General features: G+C 43.7%; 1 protein-coding gene across 2 annotated transcripts in view; it reads left to right on the forward strand.

Annotated features, from left to right (window-relative positions):
* KLHL3 (kelch like family member 3) overlaps window positions 1-21,616 on the forward strand; it is a 119,069-nt gene that overhangs the window by 74,857 nt on the left and 22,596 nt on the right. For both annotated transcript variants that reach the window (XM_032629103.1, XM_032629102.1), the window contains 2 exons: window positions 1,318-1,434; window positions 5,151-5,300. In XM_032629103.1, the coding sequence (XP_032484994.1) occupies window positions 1,318-1,434; window positions 5,151-5,300 (267 nt within the window). The remainder of the gene's footprint in view (window positions 1-1,317; window positions 1,435-5,150; window positions 5,301-21,616) is intronic.

Consider the following 21,616-nt stretch of genomic DNA (forward strand, 5'->3'; position numbering starts at 1 on the left):
AAATGTATAGATATTAAGTGTAAAATTAGAATCATTTTGACAAATGCCTATGCTTACATAGCTCCTGCCCTATCAAGATAAAGAACATATCCATTACCAGAAGAAATTTCCTTTGGCCCCTTCCCAGTCAGCGCAGAACTGATTTCTTCATTATTCTTTTTGATGTTTAAATTGTCCCAGACGTCGGCAATGAAAAAGCGCCATCTAGCTCGCTCTGTGTCTGTTCGTTGTGTCCCCCTTAATCTTTGAGCACTTTTTTGCTTTCTGGCGCAAGAAAGTGTTTTGTCTTATTACTACTTGTTATTGTTATTATTGTTTTTTAAGAGCTGAAAATATCCCATGGTATCGATACTAGTTTAATAATTTCTCCACTAGTGGATTTTGGATTGTTTCCTTTTTTATCCTGTTACAAAAACGCTGCAGCAAACATCTTGGAACACATATTCTTGCACCACTTTTGTGAATGTTTTTGTTGACTAGAGCTCTAGAAGTGATATTTCTAGGTCAAAGATATGCACATTTGAATTTTTGATTGATATTGCCAAATTCTTCCTTCCCTTCTTAAGCCGTGTTAGTTAAGTTTCCATTAACAGTGGTGGTTTCCCCGCTGTCTTACCAGCATTGAAGTTTATGTGTCTCTGTGTATATGGTGGTGCAGAGTTTGAATTTGAACTTAACCTTGAGTAAGGCAAACATCCAAACCATAGATTCCCCTTTTTGCTTCGAAGCCCCATTTTGATTTGTATAGAAATGAAATCTCTCCTCAAAGGAGAGGTTTGACCCAAGGAGAAATTTTTGCCATTTTCTGTCATTCAGTGTCACATTCACCATTACAGCCAGCTTTTGCAGAGGATATCTTTATTGTTTTTGTTCTGCATTAAATGAACATGGGAGATAGATGAAGAGACGGGGGGGTGTGATGGGGATGATGATATTGCCCCCAGGGCTTCTGGTCCTCTTGGACAGTCTTTGTAAAATTTGGTTCAGTTACTGCTCTGTATTTCTACCCTGAGGTAACTACTGGAATTGATTTTTGTTTTGCGATGAACCTTGATGATTCTGTGTTTGGGGTAGCAGGTTTTTCTTAGCGTACCTGTGTGTGTGTGAGAGAGAGAGCACTCGCTGATGTCAGATAGTAGAGACTTTGTGTTTTTGTTTTATTTTAAGTATTAAATTTAAAGGTGTTTACATTAGCCTAAACACCTTTGTGGATGACTTGTAACTTTTCTTTCTTTTTTGAGGTTGAGGAAGTTGTTTGAAAGCTGTTTAAAGTTAATGCCTCTTTGCAAAAGTTACCTATGTTGATTTTCCTTACAGGTATTTGAAGCTGTGATTTCATGGATCAATTACGAGAAAGAAACCCGTTTAGAGCACATGGCAAAGCTGATGGAACACGTCCGTCTCCCTCTCTTACCGAGGGATTACCTTGTCCAGGTGAGTGCTATGTGAAGAGCCAAGCACTTCCCTGCTCACCCAAGCCTCCTAGGAGTAGCAGTGGGCAACCCCGGTTGTATGGAGTGGTGAGTTTCCTGGGTCCTTTCTGTGGAGTGAGGGCACCAACCCACTGGGTTCAGTGTGAGGCATGGTAGTGTAAGGTTTAAGAGCATAGGTTTGAGAATGAGACACTAAGGTTTAGTTCCTCCTCTTCTACTTCTTAGCTTTAAGCCTCAGTTTCTTTTTCTCTAGAAGGGAAATTATACTAGAGCCCAGCAGGGTTGTTGTGAGGACCAAAGGAGCTGTAAGGATGCGGTTCAGGTGTTAATATGGAGCTGGGGATGACACATGTTCAACAGAAGTTATTAGCTGTTTTTGTTGTACAGAACTGAAGCAAGAAGGGTCATTTCCATCATGTTTCTATGTTCCCTTTTTGCCTTCTTGTTAGGCAACTTGGGGCCCAATTCAGGACTGTAAAAACCAGCTCTTTGCAAGTGCCTGGAATACATACTGCATCTGCTTCCTCTAAAACATGGCGCCACATATTTTCTCATTTAATCCTTGTAACAACCCTGTGAGCAGAGGTTAAAATCCCCTTTTTACAAATGTGGGCTTTGAGGCTTATGGAGGTTGGGATTTATCTGGAGTCACCAGCTAGTAAGTGGCAGGGTTAGGATTCAAATCCAAGTCTGTCTGGCTCTAGACCACCCACCTTCCCTAAGCAGGCACCACCTTTAATACTTTCTCTTCTGTTTGTATATTTTACATGACTTAACTTTGTAGTGTCAGTGGCATTAGATGTTTTCCAGGCAGGCAGAGGATAAAACTTAAATAGACAAATAACAAGTGCCAAGGCAGTAGGCCAGCCCTCAGCCGTCCTCAAGAAGTCCCTGGGAGGAATGGCAGATGTGAAGCCGGGATAAGAGTAGGTTCAGCAGCCCAGCAGCTGAGTTCTGTCACTTCTTGACCGTAAGACACTGGGCGAATCCTCAGCCTTGCTAAGCCTCTGTCTTCTCATCTGGTGAAAATAGCCCCTGCCCTTATAGTGTCGTTTGGGGATAGAATGAGATAAACCATGTAAAGCCTACAACCCTGTGTTCAGTGATATCTCTATGGTCTTCACGACCACTGCTACCGTTGGTAGTAGCGGGAGAGAGTATCCTTACCAGCACTTATAAAGTCTTCATCTTGTGGTGCTGTTGATCACAGGCCTCAGGAGTCAGTGGAATGGTCTCTGAATCTCTGAACCTTAGCCCTCTTCTCAGGGGCCGGGACGTATATTCTCAAGCCTTCATACATGCCCTGCGTTTTACACTTTGGATGGCACCACTGCCACCTGGTGGCCGCACATCCTTCGTGTAGGAGAGGCCCCCTCAGCAGATCTCACCGAACCCACCTGAGCTCCCCGTGTCAGAGCCAAACCTCCCACTATCCTGAGTGGGGCCTAACCACCGGTGAAGGCGGACACCTGGCCTCCAGCACAGTCTCACTTTCACAAGGAGGAAGGGCGGTTTGTGGACTTGGGTTCCGGAGAAAGCTAAAGGGGCTTTAGATACCCCTATGCACAACCTCCGTCAGGTACCCACAATGGAAATTTAATGAAGACTTTAGGAAATAGTTCCTGGGTTATTAGGGCAAAGTCAGGTTTAGATCTGGAGAAGGAGGAGCTCAGAGACAATGTGCATGAGAACTGTTGTGTGGGACTTTTTGTTTTTTTTCCAGAACACCTCTGGAAGGAGATGTTTCATTAACACTCATTTTCTCCAATAAAAATGTTAAAAAAAACCCCAACCCCCCCCCCCCCCCCCCCCCCCCGCCAAAACACTCATTTGACCTTGAAACGTCAAACTAGTCTAACCACTGGGGATGGCTGATGGTAGAGGAGGAGGCTGAGAGAAAGGAAAGCTCTGGGCAGACCTGTACCAACACTGACTTCTGGGGCAGTTGTTTTGTTGTTGTTGTTGCTGTTATCTTTTAATAGCTAACCTTTATTAGGCTTTTATTAAATATTTACAAATATTGTGCCAAATGTATAACATGCCGTATCTTATTTAAAAATTGGTCCTTGTGATAAAATACGTACAATATAAACTTCATCATGGTAACCATTTTAAGTGTACAGTTCAGTGGCATTAATTGCACTCGCTGTGCTGTACAACCATCACCATACCCATTTCTAAAACTTTTTCATCATCCCAAATTGAAACTCTGTACCATGAAGTACTAACTCTCTCAGGGAGCTTTTCATTCAAGCCGAATGAGTTCTTTGGGAGAAGTAGCTACTCATGTATTTTTCCTTCTTCCCAAGCTTTTAAAGAGATCCTCTCCCACCCTTTTTCATTTTTAACCGACCCCAAACGTTTATGATTTGTCCCTACCTGCCTCAATCCCTCAGTAGGAGGGGAAAAAAACCTTCCAAGAAAACGGAGTGTCCCTGGGGATAGTCTGCGGGGAAGGAGGTGTCCAGAGATAACAGAGGCGCCCTCACTGATCCTTCTTTTCCTGCCATCTCCAACACTACCCAGCAGGTGATGGCCCTGGCCGCATTCCCATTCCTAGTTACAGGTGGGGGACCCAGGAGCGGCTCAGCCAGGCCTGTGCGTGACAGCTTGAGGGCTGAGATAATTGAGGTGGGGAGGCCCTTCTCATTCTCTGACTGGACCTGAGGGCCTCTGGGTCAGAACCCTTGTCTTGTGCATCATTTTCTCCCCGGGGTCCAGCACTGAGCTGCCCAACCAGGAGACATTCAATCACCGTTAGCTGCTGAATGGAATTGACCTTGCCAACAGCTCCCAAACACTCCAGCAAAGAAGACATGAAGTAGCCTCTGAAGACCACACTACCCCTTACAGATATGCCACGTAGCAATCTGACCTGTGCCCAAGGGTGGAGATTTGAGAGTCAGAGTACCAGCGTGGTTCATCCTTAGCTTTGCTTGTGAAATATTTAGGCCCACACTTGCTGAGCACCTGCTTAAGTCCTTGGCTCCAGAATAAGGCATGAAGAAGCCACAGCCCCAGCTTAGATGCAGTCCAAGTGGAGGTCAGTTGGTGGGACTTTTGTGCAGGACATTCTTTCTGCTCTGATACCACTGCTCTGTTGGAGAGTGCCTCACTGGACACTTCTCCCTGAGGCTTGCACTGTAAGATAATGAATATGAATAATTCTTCTTGAATATCACCTTATTATACCCAGTGCCTCCAAAGGTTGGCCGATGCATCCCACCGTTTTCCTCTTTCCCTCCCTCTCCTTCTCTCAAATATCTGGCCATTTGCCTTAAACATTATAATACATTCCAACCAGAAGGCATGTGGAAAGAAGCCTTAGGGACAATCAATTGTCTTTGTTTTGCATAATCTCGTTAAGCCTATAAACAAACAAACAAACACAACCTGTGAGGTTGTGGGGGACTTTAATATGCCCATCTTACATCTTACAGATGAGGAAACTGAGGATCAGAGGAGTTAAATGGTAGAGCTGGGATTTGTAACCCTGTCTGCTTGATGCCAGAGCTTAATCACCTACTCCATTGTTCTCTTGAGATGCAGGAGGTGGGCACTAAGCTGTAACTCTGTGGACCTTTGTCTTAGGGTCTGAGATGGTGCGGTATGGGAACGAATGAGTGTGAGAGTACAGGAATGACTCAGCCCAGGGAGATGGCTTGGGAAATGGGGCCGAGTTCTGCACCAGGATCACCTGTGGGTTATTACCTCTAGACAGTTGAAGAAGAAGCTTTGATAAAGAATAACAACACCTGTAAGGACTTCCTCATCGAGGCCATGAAATATCATCTTCTCCCTCTGGATCAGAGGCTCTTGATTAAAAACCCAAGGACGAAGCCCAGGACTCCAGTTAGCCTGCCCAAGGTAAGCCCCAGCCCAGTCACTGCCAAGAGTTGGAACTGTGATCTGGGAAAATGGCCTTGTACTCCTGTCTCCAAGTCTCTCCTCACCCATGGCTGCCCTGCATCTCGGTTGTATTTACCACCTAGGAGATGGAGTCTGCTGGTTCCTCGTGAATCTGCTGGTACCTCTCTCTTCCGGGGTCTTCCTTTCCTAAGGGTTTCAAGGTAACCTTCACTGTCACCAGGAAGGATTGTGAATAACTCAGGTCTCTTTCTTCTTCCCTTCCTGTTTTACACCATGGTATGGGCTCTGTTTCTTTTGGAAGCAGAGGAGTAGCTGAGTGGGTCTTGACGTAGTGTTGGCCACAGCAGTCCTCTTTCTAGGCCATTCTTTGAGTCAGAACAGTCCTAGTCTGGTTTCTCCCCTCACCACAGAGCCATAAAGGACAATTAGGGCTGCCAGAGGAGAAAGGGGCCCTTAAGGAGTCCTACAGGTAAGGAAGTGGGGGAAAGATATGGGGGAGATGAGAGTGTGTGAGGGGGCAGGCAGGGGGAGGGAAGGATGAGTGTAGGAGGGGACACCATGATGGAAGGTCTGTGCTGGGTACTGGCTCTCTGGTTCCCTGCCAGTCCCCACCCCTCCGTGGTCCTCAGGCTCCTCACATGTAGAATGAAGGATGCTGCACTAGATGGTCTCTCAAGGCCTTTCTACCTTGGCATTCGAGTCGTCTTTCCAGGATCCTAACATGAGGTCTAGGGGGACGTCCCAGCCAACCCAGGAGGAAGGGTAGAGGAGAGGAATGAGTCGTGTTGGCTCATCCACTACAAGTAGGCAGCACCCAGGAATTCCTTGCCTTGTCCTTCTCTTCCTCTTTGTGGTTGGCTGCCTTACTCCGCGCCTGCTGCTTCCAGGAAGGGTTTCACGGGGCTAGAGAAGCATGTTGTCCAAGACCAGATATTTGGATTTTCCGAGGTTTGCTTCTCTCCACTCTGCTCTGTGACCCCAGATCATGGAGAACATAGTGGTTGCAATGTGAACAGAGGTTACAAATGTCCCAGATAATATAAGCATCTGACATTTATTGAGTACTTACTGTGTGCCAAGCAGTGAGCTGAAGATATCGCATAGAAAGTAGAGGCAGTTATCCTAGTTCAGGAAGGAGGAAACTGAGGGTCAGAGAGATTAACTGACTTGCCCAAAGTCAACACAGCTAATGTGGTGGAACCAGGTTTTTTATGGTTTTGTTTTAATAAATTTATTTTTTTATTTTTGGCTGCGTTGTGTCTTCATTGCTGCACGTGGGCTTTCTCTAGTTGCAGTGAGCGGGGGCTACTCTTTGTTGTGGTGCGTGAGCTTCTCATTGTGGTGGCTTCTCTGGTTGCAGAGTATGGGCTCTAGGTGCACGTGCTTCAGTAGTTGTGGCACGTGGGCTCAGTAGTTGTGACGCATGGGCTTAGTTGCTCCACGGCATGTGGGATCTTCCCAGACCAGGGCTCGAACCCCTGTCTGCTACATTGGCAGGCGATTCTTACCCGCTGTGCTACCAGGGAAACCCCCTGGAATCAGGTTTTGAATTGAGTCTTTCTCCCGCTGCAAACCTGTTCTTGAACCCTTACCATCCTGTACCTGCTCCACCTTTGTAAACCTGATTTTTACCTACCTGTCTGCCTCCTGTTGCACAGTGCCAGCTAGGAGGGGCAGCCACAGGGCATGGGTCTCAGCCTTGGGACCATTTGCCTTATTGCATGTTGATGCGTTTTGTTTTGTTGGAACATTGCATCAAAACTTCTTCATATTTTTCAAAATGAAAATAACTTAGCTTTCTTTGATTATAGAAATGTATGCTCATTGTAGATTATTAAAAGGATTTCAAAATAAAGTAAAAATCACCTGAAATCCTTCCACCCAGGGACAGTCACTGCTATCATTTTGATGAATTTTCTTCCAGACGTATCTCTGTGCACTTATTCACAAATAGGTCAAACTTTACAGTTTTAGATAAATGGACTCTTGCTACACAGATTGAAATCTTTTTCTCCTACTCAACCAGATGCTACAGACTGCATTCAATGTTATCACTATGGGTAAAAACAGCATTTAAATTGTAATAGGTGCATGGCATTTAATTATATTTATGTGCTATTATTTATGTAACTGTCATCTATTGATGGGCCTTGCAATAATTTCCATTTTTTAAAATATCTAAACATATATGTGTCAAATATCCTTTAGAAGATGGCATCTTGTTTTGGTTTGCATTTCTTTAATTGTGAGTAAGATTAATCTTGGTTTCAAAGGATTGTTGGCATTTGTATATTTGGGGGGTGTGGAAATTCCCTGTTCATGTCCTTTGCCCATTTTTCTGTTAGACTGTATTTTTTTAATTAATGGTTTTTACATGCTCTTTTTAAAGAGTTTAGGCCCTTGTATGTGTTTTACATATTTCTTTCTTAGTTTGTAGTTTGTCTCTAAACTTGTTTGTAACATTTTGAATCCCGAAAAATAATAAGTAGTCAAATTAATCTATCTTCTGCTTTATAGCTTAGGTTTTGCTTAGAAATTAAAAAAAAATACTCTGTGTTTTCTTCAAGTACTTTTATGATTTCTGTTTTCTGTTTGAATCTTTGATGCACTTAGAATTTGTTTTGGTGTAAAGAGTGAGGGTAGGAATTCAGGTTTATTTGTATTGCAGATCATGAGGCTGTTGCCTCAAAGTTATCTTATTAAATAATCTCTCTCTCCCGTGGACTTGAATATCACCCTCATTATGATCTAAATTTCTACCAGCTTTGTGTCTGGAGAATATTGATTATAAGGTGCACTGTTGTTTTGTGTGCAGGCGGTTTTTTTATATCCCGGGTTTTCAGCTGGCCTTATTGCTTGTCTGTGACTTTTCTCTTTGAAAACTGAGGTTCTCATCCTATCTAATATCAGGTTAATGACGTCTTTTCCTGGGGAGTGTATTCTGGAGCTAAGGAAATGGTGCAGAGCTGGCCCGTTTTCTTTGTGTGACCATACCCAGTGGCCTCTCCTTTTCTAGGCTCCATGTCTGGCTTTTACAGCATACACCCATGAAAAGACAGTTTTGAAAATCAAAGCCAAGTTTGTATCTGAGCCTGGACTAAGCATGCTTGAGACAACCCTCCCCCCACCACCACCACCGCTCCCCACCTCTGCAACATACCTTGTGTCCCTTCCCAGATATTGATTCTATAATTGAGAAGAGTCCACCCCCTGTTTCAGGAGGCCAAAGTTGTCCCCCTGTCGCCTCTACTCCTTAGGAACCGTTTATTTTCCAAATGAAAATATTTAGGTTTCTGAGCACATGGCCTTCTGCAGGCGACTGGCACCATGACTTCCTTTGAATCTGTTGAAGGAATTTAAAAAAAGGCGTTGCTGCTCTTTGCCTCATTGTTCCCCCAGCTTTAGTCCTTAAATGATTTAAGGTTATATTGTCCATGCTGCTTCTCAACCTCTACTCCTGTCACCATTGTGTGGGCACTTGAATTAACAAGATCTCCACTGTGGGTTTGAGGAGTGGGGTGTGCTGAGGGGAGTTGTCACTTTGAGGATTATGGACTGTGCCTTATCTCATTAAATCATGATAATAATAGGTCAGTGCTAGTCATATCCCTACTTTACAGAGTTTAATCAGAGAGGTTAAGTAACTTGCCCAGTAATACAGCTAGTAAGTGCAGATCTGGGGTTTGAACAAGGTCTGTTCCACTCCAAAGTCTTGTACCAAACTGCCTTCAGGGACAGGTTTTCACATTTTGGTGGCAGATAAAAAAAGATCCTTTTCTTTCTCTTCCTTTTCTTTTCTCTTTTCTTTCTTTTCGCTTCCCTCTCCCTATTTTTCCTTCCTTCCTCCCTCCCTCCCTCCCTCTTCATCTTTCTTTTTTTTCTTTCGCATCAAAATATTCTTTAATTAAAGCTCTATAATATCTCATTCATCTCATTGAGATGCATTTCTAATACATTTACTTCTTTTTTTTTAAGTTAGTACTTTATATTTTTAGAGCAGTTTTAGATTCATAGCAAAATTGAGGGGGGGACTTCCCTGGTGGTCCAGTGGTTAAGACTCTATGCTCCCAGTGCAGGGGGCCTGGGTTCAATCCCTGGTCAGGGACTAAGATCCTGCATGCTGCAACTAAAGATCTCCTGTGCCACAATGAAGATCCTGCATGCAGCAACAAAGATCCTGTGGGCTGCAACTAAGATGTGGCACAGCCAAATACATTTTTTTTTTTTCTGGTACACGGGCCTCTCACTTTTGTGGCCTCTCCCGTTGCGGAGCACAGCCTCCGGACGCGCAGGCTCAGCGGCCATGGCTCACGGGCCCAGCCGCTCGACCGCATGTGGGATCTTCCCAGACCGGGGCATGAACCCGTGTCCCCTGCGTCGGCAGGTGGACTCTCAACCACTGCGCCACCAGGGAAGCCCCAATAAATATTTTTTTTAAAAATTGAGGGGAGGTGGGGGACCTTGAAGATGGCGGAAGAGTAAGACGCGGAGATCGCCTTCCTCCCCACGGATACACCAGAAATACATCCACACGTGGAACAACTCCTACAGAACTCCTACTGAAGGCTGGCAGAAGACCTCAGACCTCCCAAAAGGCAAGAAACTCCCCACGTAACTGGGTAGGGCAAAAGAAAAAACAGAGACAAAAGAATAAGGACGGCACCTGCACCAGTGGGAGGGAGCTGTGAAGGAGGAAAAGTTTCCACACACTAGGAAGCCCCTCCGCGGGCGGAGACTGCGGGAGGCGGAGGGGGGAGTTTCGGGACCGCGGAGTAGTGCACAGCGACGGGTGCGGAGGGCAAAGCGGGGAGATTCCTGCACAGACGATCGGTGCTGACCGGCACTCACCAGCCCGAGTGGCTTGTCTGCTCACCCGCCGGGGCGGGCGGGGCTGCGAGCTGAGGCTCGGGTTTTGGTTTTGGACGGAGCTCAGGGAGAGGACTGGGGTTGGCGGCTTGAACATAGCCTGAAGGGGTTAGTGCACCACGACTAGCCGGGAGGGAGTTCGGGGGAAAAGCCTGCACCGGCCGAAGAGGCAAGAGACTTTTTCTTCCCTCTTTGTTTCCTGGTGCGCGAGGAGAGGGGTTTAAGAGCGCTGCTTAAAGGAACTCCAGAGACAGGCGCGAGCCGCGGCTAAAAGCGCGAACCCCAGAGACGGGCGCGAGCCGCGGCTGAGGGCGCGAGCCCCCGAGACGGGCGCGAGCCGCGGCTGAAAGCGCAAACCCCAGAGACGGGCGCGAGCCGCGGCTAAAACCGCGGACCCCAGAGACGGGCGGGAGACGCTAAGGCTGCTGCTGCCGCCACCAAGGGGCCTGTGTGCGAGCACAGGTCACTCTCCACACCCCTCTTCCGCGGAGCCTGTGCAGCCCGCCACTGCCAGGTTCCCGGGATCCAGGGACAACTTCCCCGGGAGTACGCACGGCGGGTCTCAGGCTGGTGCAACATCACGCCGGCCTCTGCCGCAACGTCACGCTGCCTCTGCAGCCGCAGGCCCGCCCTGCACGTAGTGCCCCTCCTACCCCCATCCCCCAACCCCCGGCCTGAGTGAGCCGGAGGCCCCGAATCAGCGGCTCCTTTAACCCCGTCCTGTCTGAGCGAAAAAACAGACGCCCTCCAGCGACCTACACGCAGAGGCAGGGCCAAATCCAAAGCTGAGCTCCTGTGAGCTGTGAGAACAAAGAAGAGAAAGGGAAATCTCTCCCAGCAGCCACAGAAGCAGCGGATTAAAGCTCCACAATCAACTTGATATTCCCTGCATCTGTGGAATACCTGAATAGACAAGGAATGATCCCAAATTGAAGAGGTGGAATTTAGGAGCGAGATCTATGATTTTTTTCCCTTTTCCTCTTTTTGTGAATGTGTACGTGTATGCTTCTGTGTGAGATCCTGTCTGTATACTCTTGCTTCCACCATTTGTCCTAGGGCTCTATCCGTCCATGACTTTTTTTTAAAAAATTCTTTTTCTTAATAATTAAGTTTAATTGTGATAACTTTATTATACTTTACCTTCGTTCTTTCTTTCTTTCCTTCCTTCCTTCCCTCCTTTAGACAACGAATCACCCCAAATTGAGGAGGTGGTCTCAGGGAGCAGGATTTATGATTTTTCCCCCTTTACCTCTTTTTGTGAAGGTGTATGTGTATGCTTCTGTGTAAGATTTTCTCTGTATAGCTTTGCTTCCAACATTTGTCCTAAGGTTCTATCCGTCCCTTTTTTTTTTACTAAATATTTTTTAATTCAATAACTATATTATACTTTATTTTATTTTTACTGTATCATCTTTCTTTCTGTCTTTTTTCCTTCTTTCCCTCCTTCCTTCCTTCCTCCCTCCCTCCCTCCCTCCCTCCTTTCTTTCCTTCTTTGCTTCTTTCTTCCTTCCTTCCTTTCCTCCTTTCCTTCTTTCTTTACTCATACTTCTACTAATTCTCCCTACTTTTTCTCCCTTTTATTCTGAGCTGTGTGGGTGAAAGGCTCTTGGTGCTCCAGCCAGGAGTCAGGGCTCTGCCTCTGAGGTAGGAGAGCCAACTTCAGGACACTGGTCAACAAGAGACCTCCCAGCTCCACATAATATTAAACGGTGGAAATATCCCAGAGACCTCCATCTTAACACCAGCACCCAGCTTCACTCAACGACCAGCAAGCCACAGTGCTGGACAACCTATGCCAAACAACTAGCAAAACAGGAACACAACCCCACCCATTAGCAGAGAGGCTGCCTAAAATCATAATAAGGCCACAGACACCCCAAAACACACCACCAGACGTGAACCTGCCCACTAGAGAGACAAGATCCAGCCTCATCCAGCACAACACAGGCACTAGTCCCCTCCACCAGGAAGCCTACACAACCCACTGAAACAACCTTAGCCACTGGAGACAGACATCAAAAACAGCGGGAACTATGAAAGTGCAGCCTGCAAAAAGGAGACCCCAAACACAGTAAGATAAGCAAAATGAGAAGACAGAAAAACACACAGCAGATGAAGGAGCAAGATAAAAACCCACCAGACCTAACAAATGAAGAGGAAATAGGCAATCTACCTGAAAAAGAATTCAGAATAATGATAGTAAGGATGATCCGAAATCTTGGAAGTAGAATGGACAAAATGCAAGAAACAGTTAACAAGGACCTACAAGAACTAAAGATGAAACAAGCAACGATGAACAATGCAATAAATGAAATTAAAATCACTCTAGATAGGATCAATAGCAGAATAACTGAGGCAGAAGAACGGATAAGTGACCTGGAAGATAAAGTAGTGGAAATAACTACTGCAGAGCAGAATAAAGAAAAAAGAATGAAAAGAACTGAGGACAGTCTCAGAGACCTCTGGGACAACATGAAACGCACCAACATTCGAATTATAGGGGTTCCAGAAGAAGAAGAAAGAAAGAAAGGGACTGAGAAAATATTTGAAGAGATTATAGTTGAAAACTTCCCTAAAGGAAAGGAAATAGTTAATCAAGTCCAGGAAGCACAGAGGGTCCCATACAGGATAAATACAAGGAGAAACACGCCAAGACACATATTAATCAAACTGTCAAAAATTAAATACAAAGAAAGCATATTAAAAGCAGCAAGGGAAAAACAACAAATAACACACAAGGGAATCCCCATAAGGTTAACAGCTGATCTCTCAGCAGAAACCCTACAAGCCAGAAGGGAGTGGCAGGACATACTGAAAGTGCTGAAGGAGAATAGCCTGCAACCAAGACTACTCTACCCAGCAAGGATCTCATTCACATTTGATGGAGAAATTAAAACCTTTACAGACAAGCAAAAGCTGAGAGAGTTCAGCACCACCAAACCAGCTTTACAACAAATGCTAAAGGAACTTCTCTAGACACGAAACACAAGAGAAGGAAATGACCTACAGTAGCGAACCCAAAACAATATATAAAATGGAAATAGGAACATACATATCGATAATTACCTTAAATGTAAATGGACTAAATGCTCCCACCAAAAGACACAGATTGGCTGAATGGATACAAAAACAAGACCCTTATATATGCTGTCTACAAGAGACCCACTTCAGAACTAGAGACACATACAGACTGAAAGTAAGGGGATGGAAAAAGATATTCCATGCAAATGGAAACCAAAAGAAAGCTGGAGTAGCAATTCTCATATCAGACAAAATAGACTTTAAAATAAGGACTATTAAAAGGGACAAAGAAGGACACTACATAATGATCAAGGGATCGATCCAAGAAGAAGATATAACAATTGTAAATATTTATGCACCCAACATAGGAGCACCTCAATACATAAGGCAAATACTAACAACCATAAAAGGGGAGATCAACAGTAACACATTCATAGTAGGGGACTTTAACACCCCACTTTCACCCATGGACAGATCATCCAAAATGAAAATAAATAAGGAAACACAAGCTTTAAATGATACATTAAACAAGATGGACTTAATTGATATTTATAGGACACTCCATCCAAAAACAACAGAATACACATTTTTCTCAAGTGCTCATGGAACATTCTCCAGGATAGATCATATCTTGGGTCACAAATCAAGCCTTGGTAAATTTAAGAAAACTGAAATTGTATCAAGTATCTTTTCCGACCACAACGCCATGAGACTAGATATCAATTACAGGAAAAGATCTTTAAAAAATACAAACACATGGAGGCTAAACAATACACTACTTAATAATGAAGTGATCACTGAAGAAATCAAAGGGGAAATCAAAAAATACCTAGAAACAAATGACAATGGAGACACAACGACCCAAAACCTATGGGATGCAGCAAAAGCAGTTCTAAGGGGGAAGTTTATAGCAATACAAGCCCACCTTAAGAAGCAGGAAACATCTCGAATAAACAACCTAACCTTGCACCTCAAGCAATTAGAGAAAGAAGAACAAAAAAACCCCAAAGCTAGCAGAAGGAAAGAAATCATAAAAATCAGATCAGAAATAAATGAAAAAGAAATGAAGGAAACAATAGCAAAGATCAATAAAACTAAAAGCTGGTTCTTTGAGAAGATAAACAAAATAGATAAACCACTAGCCAGACTCATCAAGAAAAAAAGGGAGAAGACTCAAATCAATAGAATTAGAAATGAAAAAGGAGAAGTAACAACTGACACTGCAGAAATAAAAAAAATCATGAGAGATTACTACAAGCAACTCTATGCCAATAAAATGGACAATCTGGAAGAAATGGACAAATTCTTAGAAATGCACAACCTGCCAAGACTGAATCAGGAAGAAATAGAAAATATGAACAGACCAATCACAAGCACTGAAATTGAAACTGTGATTAAAAACCTTCCAACAAACAAAAGCCCAGGACCAGATGGCTTCACAGGTGAATTCTATCAAACGTTTAGAGAAGAGCTAACACCTATCCTTCTCAAACTCTTCCAAAATATAGCAGAGGGAGGAACACTCCCAAATTCCTTCTATGAGGCCACCATCACCTTGATACCAAAACCAGACAAGGATGTCACAAAGAAAGAGAACTACAGGCCAATATCACTGATGAACATAGATGCAAAAATCCTCAACAAAATACTAGCAAACAGAATCCAACAGCACATTAAAAGGATCATACACCATGATCAAGTGGGGTTTATTCCAGGAATGCAAGGATTCTTCAATATACGCAAATCTATCAATGTGATAAACCATATTAACAAATTGAAGGAGAAAAACCATATGATCATCTCAATAGATGCAGAGAAAGCTTTCGACAAAATTCAACACCCATTTATGATAAAAACCCTCCAGAAAGTAGGCATAGAGGGAACTTTCCTAAACATAATAAAAGCCATATATGACAAGCCCACAGCAAACATCATCCTCAATGGTGAAAAACTGAAAGCATTTCCACTAAGATCAGGAACAAGACAAGGTTGCCCACTCTCACCACTCTTTTTTTTTTTTTTTTTTTTTTTTTTTTTTTTTTAAACATCTTTATTGGGGTATAATTGCTTTACAATGGTGTGTTAGTTTCTGATTTACAACAAAGTGAATCAGCTATACATATACATATGTTCCCATATGTCTTCCCTCTTGCGTCTCCCTCCCTCCCACTCTCCCCAACTCACCACTCTTATTCAACATAGTTTTGGAAGTTTTAGCCACAGCAATCAGAGAAGAAAAGGAAATAAAAGGAATCCAAATCGGAAAAGAAGAAGTAAAGCTGTCACTCTCGGCAGATGACATGATACTATACATAGAGAATCCTAAAGATGCTACCAGAAAACTACTAGAGCTAATCAATGAATTTGGTAAAGTAGCAGGATACAAAATTAATGCACAGAAATCTCTGGCATTCCTATATACTAATGATGAAAAATCTGAAAGTGAAATCAAGAAAACACTCCCATTTACCATTGCAACAAAAAGAATAAAATATCTAGGAATAAACCTACCTAAGGATACGAAAGACCTGTATGCAGAAAATTATAAGACACTGATGAAAGAAATTAAAGATGATACAAATAGATGGAGAGATATACCATGTTCTTGGATGGGAAGAATCAACATTGTGAAAATGACTCTACTACCCAAAGCAATCTACAGATTCAATGCAATCCCTATCAAACTACCACTGGCATTTTTCACAGAACTAGAACAAAAAATTTCGCAATTTGTATGGAAACACAAAAGACCCCGAATAGCCAAAGCAATCTTGAGAACGAAAAAAGGAGCTGGAGGAATAAGGCTCCCTGACTTCAGACTATATTACAAAGCAACAGTAATCAAGACAGTATGGTACTGGCACAAAAACAGAAAGATAGATCAGTGGAACAGGATAGAAAGCCCAGAGATAAACCCACGCACATATGGACACCTTATCTTTGATAAAGGAGGCAGGAATGTACAGTGGAGAAAGGACAGCCTCTTCAATAAATGGTGCTGGGAAAACTGGACAGGTACATGTAAAAGTATGAGATTAGATCACTCCCTAACACCATACACAAAAATAAGCTCAAAATGGATTAAAGATCTAAATGTAAGGCCAGAAACTATCAAACTCTTAGAAGAAAACATAGGAAGAACACTCTATGACATAAATCACAGCAAGATCCTTTCTGACCCACCTCCTAGAGTAATGGAAATAAAAACAAAAATAAACAAATGGGACCTAATGAAACTTAAAAGCTTGTGCACAGCAAAGGAAACCATAACCAAGACCAAAAGACAACCCTCAGAATGGGAGAAAACATTTGCAAATGAAGCAACTGACAAAGGATTAATCTCCAAAATTTACAAGCAGCTCATGCAGCTCAATAACAAAAAAACAAACAACCCCATCCAAAAATGGGCAGAAGACCTAAATAGACATTTCTCCAAAGAAGATATACAGAATGCCAACAAACACATGAAAGAATGCTCAACATCATTAATCATTAGAGAAATGCAAATCAAAACTACAATGAGATATCATCTCACACCAGTCAGAATGGCCATCATCAAAAAATCTAGAAACAATAAATGCTGGAGAGGTTGTGGAGAAAAGGGGACACTCTTGCACTGCTGGTGGGAATGTGAATTGGTTCAGCCACTGTGGAGAACAGTATGGAGGTTCCTTAAAAAACTACAAATAGAATTACCATATGACCCAGCAATCCCACTACTTGGCATATACCCTGAGAAAACCAAAATTCAAAAAGAGTCATGTACCAAAATGTTCATTGCAGCTCTATTTACAATAGCCAGGACATGGAAACAACCTAAGCGCCCATCATCGGATGAATGGATAAAGAAGATGTGGCACATATACACAATGGAATATTACTCAGCCTTAAAAAGAAATGAAATTGAGCTATTTGTAATGAGATGGATAGACCTAGAGTCTGTCATACAGAGTGAAGTAAGTCAGAAAGAAAAAGACAAATACCGTATGCTAACACATATATATGGAATTTAAGGGAAAAAAATGTCATGAAGAACCTAGGGGTAAGATAGGAATAAAGACGCAGACCTACTGGAGAACGGACTTGAGGGTATGGGGAGGGGGAGGGGTGAGTTTTGACAGGGCGAGAGAGAGTCATGGACATATACACACTAACAAACGTAGTAAGGTAGATAGCTGGGGGGAAGCAGCCACAAGGCACAGGGATATTAGCTCGGTGCTTTGTGACAGCATGGAAGGGTGGGATGGGGAGAGTGGGAGGGAGGGAGACGCAAGAGGGAAGACATATGGGAACATATGTATATGTATAGCTGATTCACTTTGTTATAAAGCAGAAACTAACACACCATTGTAAAGCAATTATACCCCAATAAAGATGTTAAAAAAAAAAAAAAAAAAAAATTGAGGGGAAGGTACAGAGATTCCCCATATACCTTCTGCCCCCACACATGCGTAGCTTTCCTCATTATCAACATCCCATATTTTTAAAAATTCCTATTTATTGAGGTACAATAATTTATTCACAGTAAAATTTGCTCTTTTTAAAAAGGGATGCAGTTTGATGAATTTTGACAAATGCACGCAGTCATATACCCACCATCCTCATCAAAATATAGAATATTTTAATCACTCCAAAAAGTTCCCTTGTGCTGCTTTGTAGTCAAGTGCCTTCTCCCACCCCCAGCTCCTGACAGCTACTGATCTGATTTCTGTCCTTACAGTCTTCTCTTTTCTAGAATGTCATAAATGTATTGTAATTATGCCATATGTAGCCTTTTGATCTTGCCTTATTTCTCTTTGCATCATGTTTTTGAGATTCATCCATGTTGTTGCACGTATTAAGAGTTAATTCCTTTATATTGCTAAGGAATATTCCATTGTATGGATGGACTGTAATTTGTTTATCCATTTACTGGCTGATGGACATTTGGGTGTTCAGTTTTTGGCTATTACAAATAAAGCTGCTTTGAACATTCACTTACAGATTTTTGTGTGGACAAATATTTTAATTTCTCTTGGGTAAATACTTTAAATTCTCTTGGGAGTAGGATTGTTGGGCTGAATGGTAACTGTAAGTTTAACTTTTTAAGAAATTGCTAAACTGTCTTTCAAGGTGACTGTGCCATTGTGCTTTCCCATCAGCAACGTATGAGAGTTCTTGTTACTCAACTGTCTCACCACTCCTTGTATTATCTATTTAAAAACAATTTGGCCATTCTAGTAGGTATGTGGTCGTATCTCATTGTGGTTTTAATGTGCATTTCTCTAATGATTAATGATGTTGAGCATCTTTTCATGTGCTTATTTGCCATTTGTTTGTCTTCTCTGGTGAAGTTTTTGTTCAAATCTTTCCCCATTTAAAAAATTATTTTCTAATTATTGAGTTGTAAGAGTTCTTTATAGGTCTGGCCAACTCAAAGTCTTTGCTTTTGACCATGACATGATACTAACCCCACAAAGATGATAGTAGCAGGTCTAATTGCTGAGCACGTGCTAAGCGCTGAGCTGAGTGATTTACATTTATTATCTAATAAGATTTTCAAAATTGTCGTTATCCCCCTTTTACACATGGGGAAGTTGGATCTCGGGTTATGTCACCTACTCGCTGTGTATTAGTTTCTGCATTTCAGATTACCCTAACCTTGGTGGCTTAACACAGCAAACGTTTATCTTAGTTTCTGTGGGCAGGGATCCTGGAGAGGCTTAGCTGGGTCATCCTGGCCCAGGGCCTCTCGTGGGGTTGTAGTCAAGCTGCTGGTTGGGACTGCAGTCACCCCCAGGCTTGTTTGGGGAGGATCTGATTCTAAGCTTACTCTTGTGCTTGCTTGTAGGTATCAGTTCCCCACCCCACAGGCCTCTCCATAAGCTGCTCGGGTGTCCTCATGACATGGCAGCTGGCGTCCCCAGAGTGAGTGATTCTACAGCAAAAGAATGAGAGAGCACGCCCATGACAGAAGCTGTAGTCTTTAAATAACCTTCTCTCAAAGTGATGTCCCATCACATCTGCTGTATTTTATTTCCTGGGTGTGAGTCAGCAAGTCTACCCCACACTCAAGGGAGGGGGTGGTGATTAAGTTCCATGTCTTGAGTGGTGGAATATCAAAGAATTTGCAATGTATCTGGAAGCACAGCTAGTAAATAGCTAAGCTGAGATTTAAGTCCAGGGTGACTGACTTCAGACCTTGCCTCCACATTTCACAAAAGCATTTTAGCTGAGTACTGGGTAGAAAGAAACCTGATTCCTACGCTCTGAGGACTTTTAAGAAGTCCCTCTGAGAAAGTAAGGTAGAAATATACAAGTGGCCAAATAAAAGGAGGAAGAAGAGAAGTTGAGAGACAATGGGGCTACTTGGAGGAGTGGCCACAGGAATTCCAAGGGCCAGCTGGCTTGTGCTTTCATGAATTCAGTCCAAGTTGGCTTTCTGACAGAGCTGACTTTGAGAAACAAAGGGGTGGAGAGAGATTTGCACATTGTTCTCAGCAATTCTCAGCAGAGAACCTTTTTGCCAGCCAAACCTCCTCCCTGAAAGAAACAAGACTCTGCCTTGAGATAGCTGCAGAGGCTAAGAAGGGTGTTTTTTTCTTGTGCCATATATGCATTGATCATACTGACATATTCAAGCCAGAACAGCTAATAGCATCATCTGGGCTCCCACACGTTCACCACCCAGCACTTTCCCTGAGGCTGGGTTGCCATGGACAACCAGGGGCTGACTCCCAGCCACTCACGATACTCCTGCGTTACCTTGTGCTGCAGATGGCAGCAGAGAAATGAGGTTCCAGGAAGATGCAAATAAACCCTTTGGAGATGTACTGAATCTGGCACTTTTCACTGTCATTTCAGTGCAGTTGACATCTTTATTCAGCTCTTTACAATGACACCAAAAAGCCATTTGGGCTGGAAGTGGGTGGCTTCCTCCTGAGTTGGTCTGTCCTGCCTTCAGAAGACAGTGTTGGAAACAAGGCTGTTGGCAGGGTGGGTGGGATGACTTCTCACCTGGGCCGGGCCCACGGATGGACACTGCTCCTCCCGCATCTCGGTCCTTTAAGTGGACCCAGGCAAGACCCTGGGAAACACCCTGGGGTCCTGAAAACCCCCCGTCATTATCCCTGGAATTACTGGAGCTCACTTTCCCATTCACAGATCATAAGCGTCCTTTTCTACCGTTTGTTGGGAATCTGTTTTAGCAGCTGCTTTAAACGGTAGTAATGATGCTGGTGTTGATCTAATAATAGAAGTTAACATTTAGTATGTGCTGTTTACCGAACGCTGTGCTAAATGCTTTATATCATTTAAGCCTCCTGACACCCATGGGAGAAACATCCTATTATCCTGATATTTTAGGTGATGGAAGCGAGCTTGGCAAGGTTAAGTGCCTGCCCAGGTTCACACAGCTCGTTAGTGATGGGGCTGGTATTTGAGCGCAGATGTGTCTGACTCCAAAGTCCGTTTCCCACTCCCGCTCTCCTCCCTGGGTCTTGCTCCCGTGCTGCTGCTTCTTCACCCCTCGTGGTCCGTGCACCTTGGCTGTCAGTCCTTGCCTGGAGCACCAGTTGCTCAGAACCTGCTGGGACAAGTCTTCTGCCTCGACCTCGACATGCTCCTTCGGATGAATTTTTGGTGTTAGCCCTGCGGCCCCACGCACCAGGGTAAGAGAGACTCTTGCTTCCTGCCCTGGCCCGAGGGACCGACTGGCTGGGCCTGCCTTCTGCCCAGCTCACCGGTCATGGAAGAGAGTTTGGACACACACTCTACTCTTGCCTGATGAACAAGGTGTACAGAGCCTGGGTCATTCCACTCCCCTGAGTGCAGAGTCTAATGACTTAGGGTTAGGGTCCTGATGCACAAATGGGCTGGAAAGCTCTGCGCTGTTCACTTCCTGCCCTTCCCCTGGCTAGTCTCTGCTACCTGATGGCTCTCAGACACAGAGCAGTTGTCATGTTGTGAGGAGGGACCAACATGCCTGCACTGACACAGTCACACTGGTGGAGTTCAGACTCATCCAAGTGAAAGAAACAGTGTTAAATGTTTTTTTTAAAAACCATCTTGTTATGCTGGGAGTGAAATTTCCTTCCCAAGGAATCAGGTAGTCTTTACATGGTCTCACTAATGTCCCTAAAGTAAATGGCCATTTGACTTTCTAAAATGAGGGTGTTTTCCTTGGGAGTGGTCCAGTAGCCATGTCCCGCACAGTCGAGTCTGGCTCACCAGTGTTGTGTCACCCAGAACTCTCCACTCACCAAGAGGTCTGCAGCCTTTAACACAGTGATGACTGAGACTTGGGGTCAGGACCCTGGGTGCCCTGCAGAGCTCCCAAGTACATTGCTGTCCTTGAGTATGATGAGGTTATGTTTGGTCTAGCATAATTGTTAGCCTGGAACTAGTTCTTTAGTATTTTATGATTCCCATATGACCACCGGTAGTTC

The sequence above is a fragment of the Phocoena sinus genome, chromosome 3, assembly GCF_008692025.1.
Source record: "Phocoena sinus isolate mPhoSin1 chromosome 3, mPhoSin1.pri, whole genome shotgun sequence".
Classification (NCBI taxonomy): domain Eukaryota; kingdom Metazoa; phylum Chordata; class Mammalia; order Artiodactyla; family Phocoenidae; genus Phocoena; species Phocoena sinus.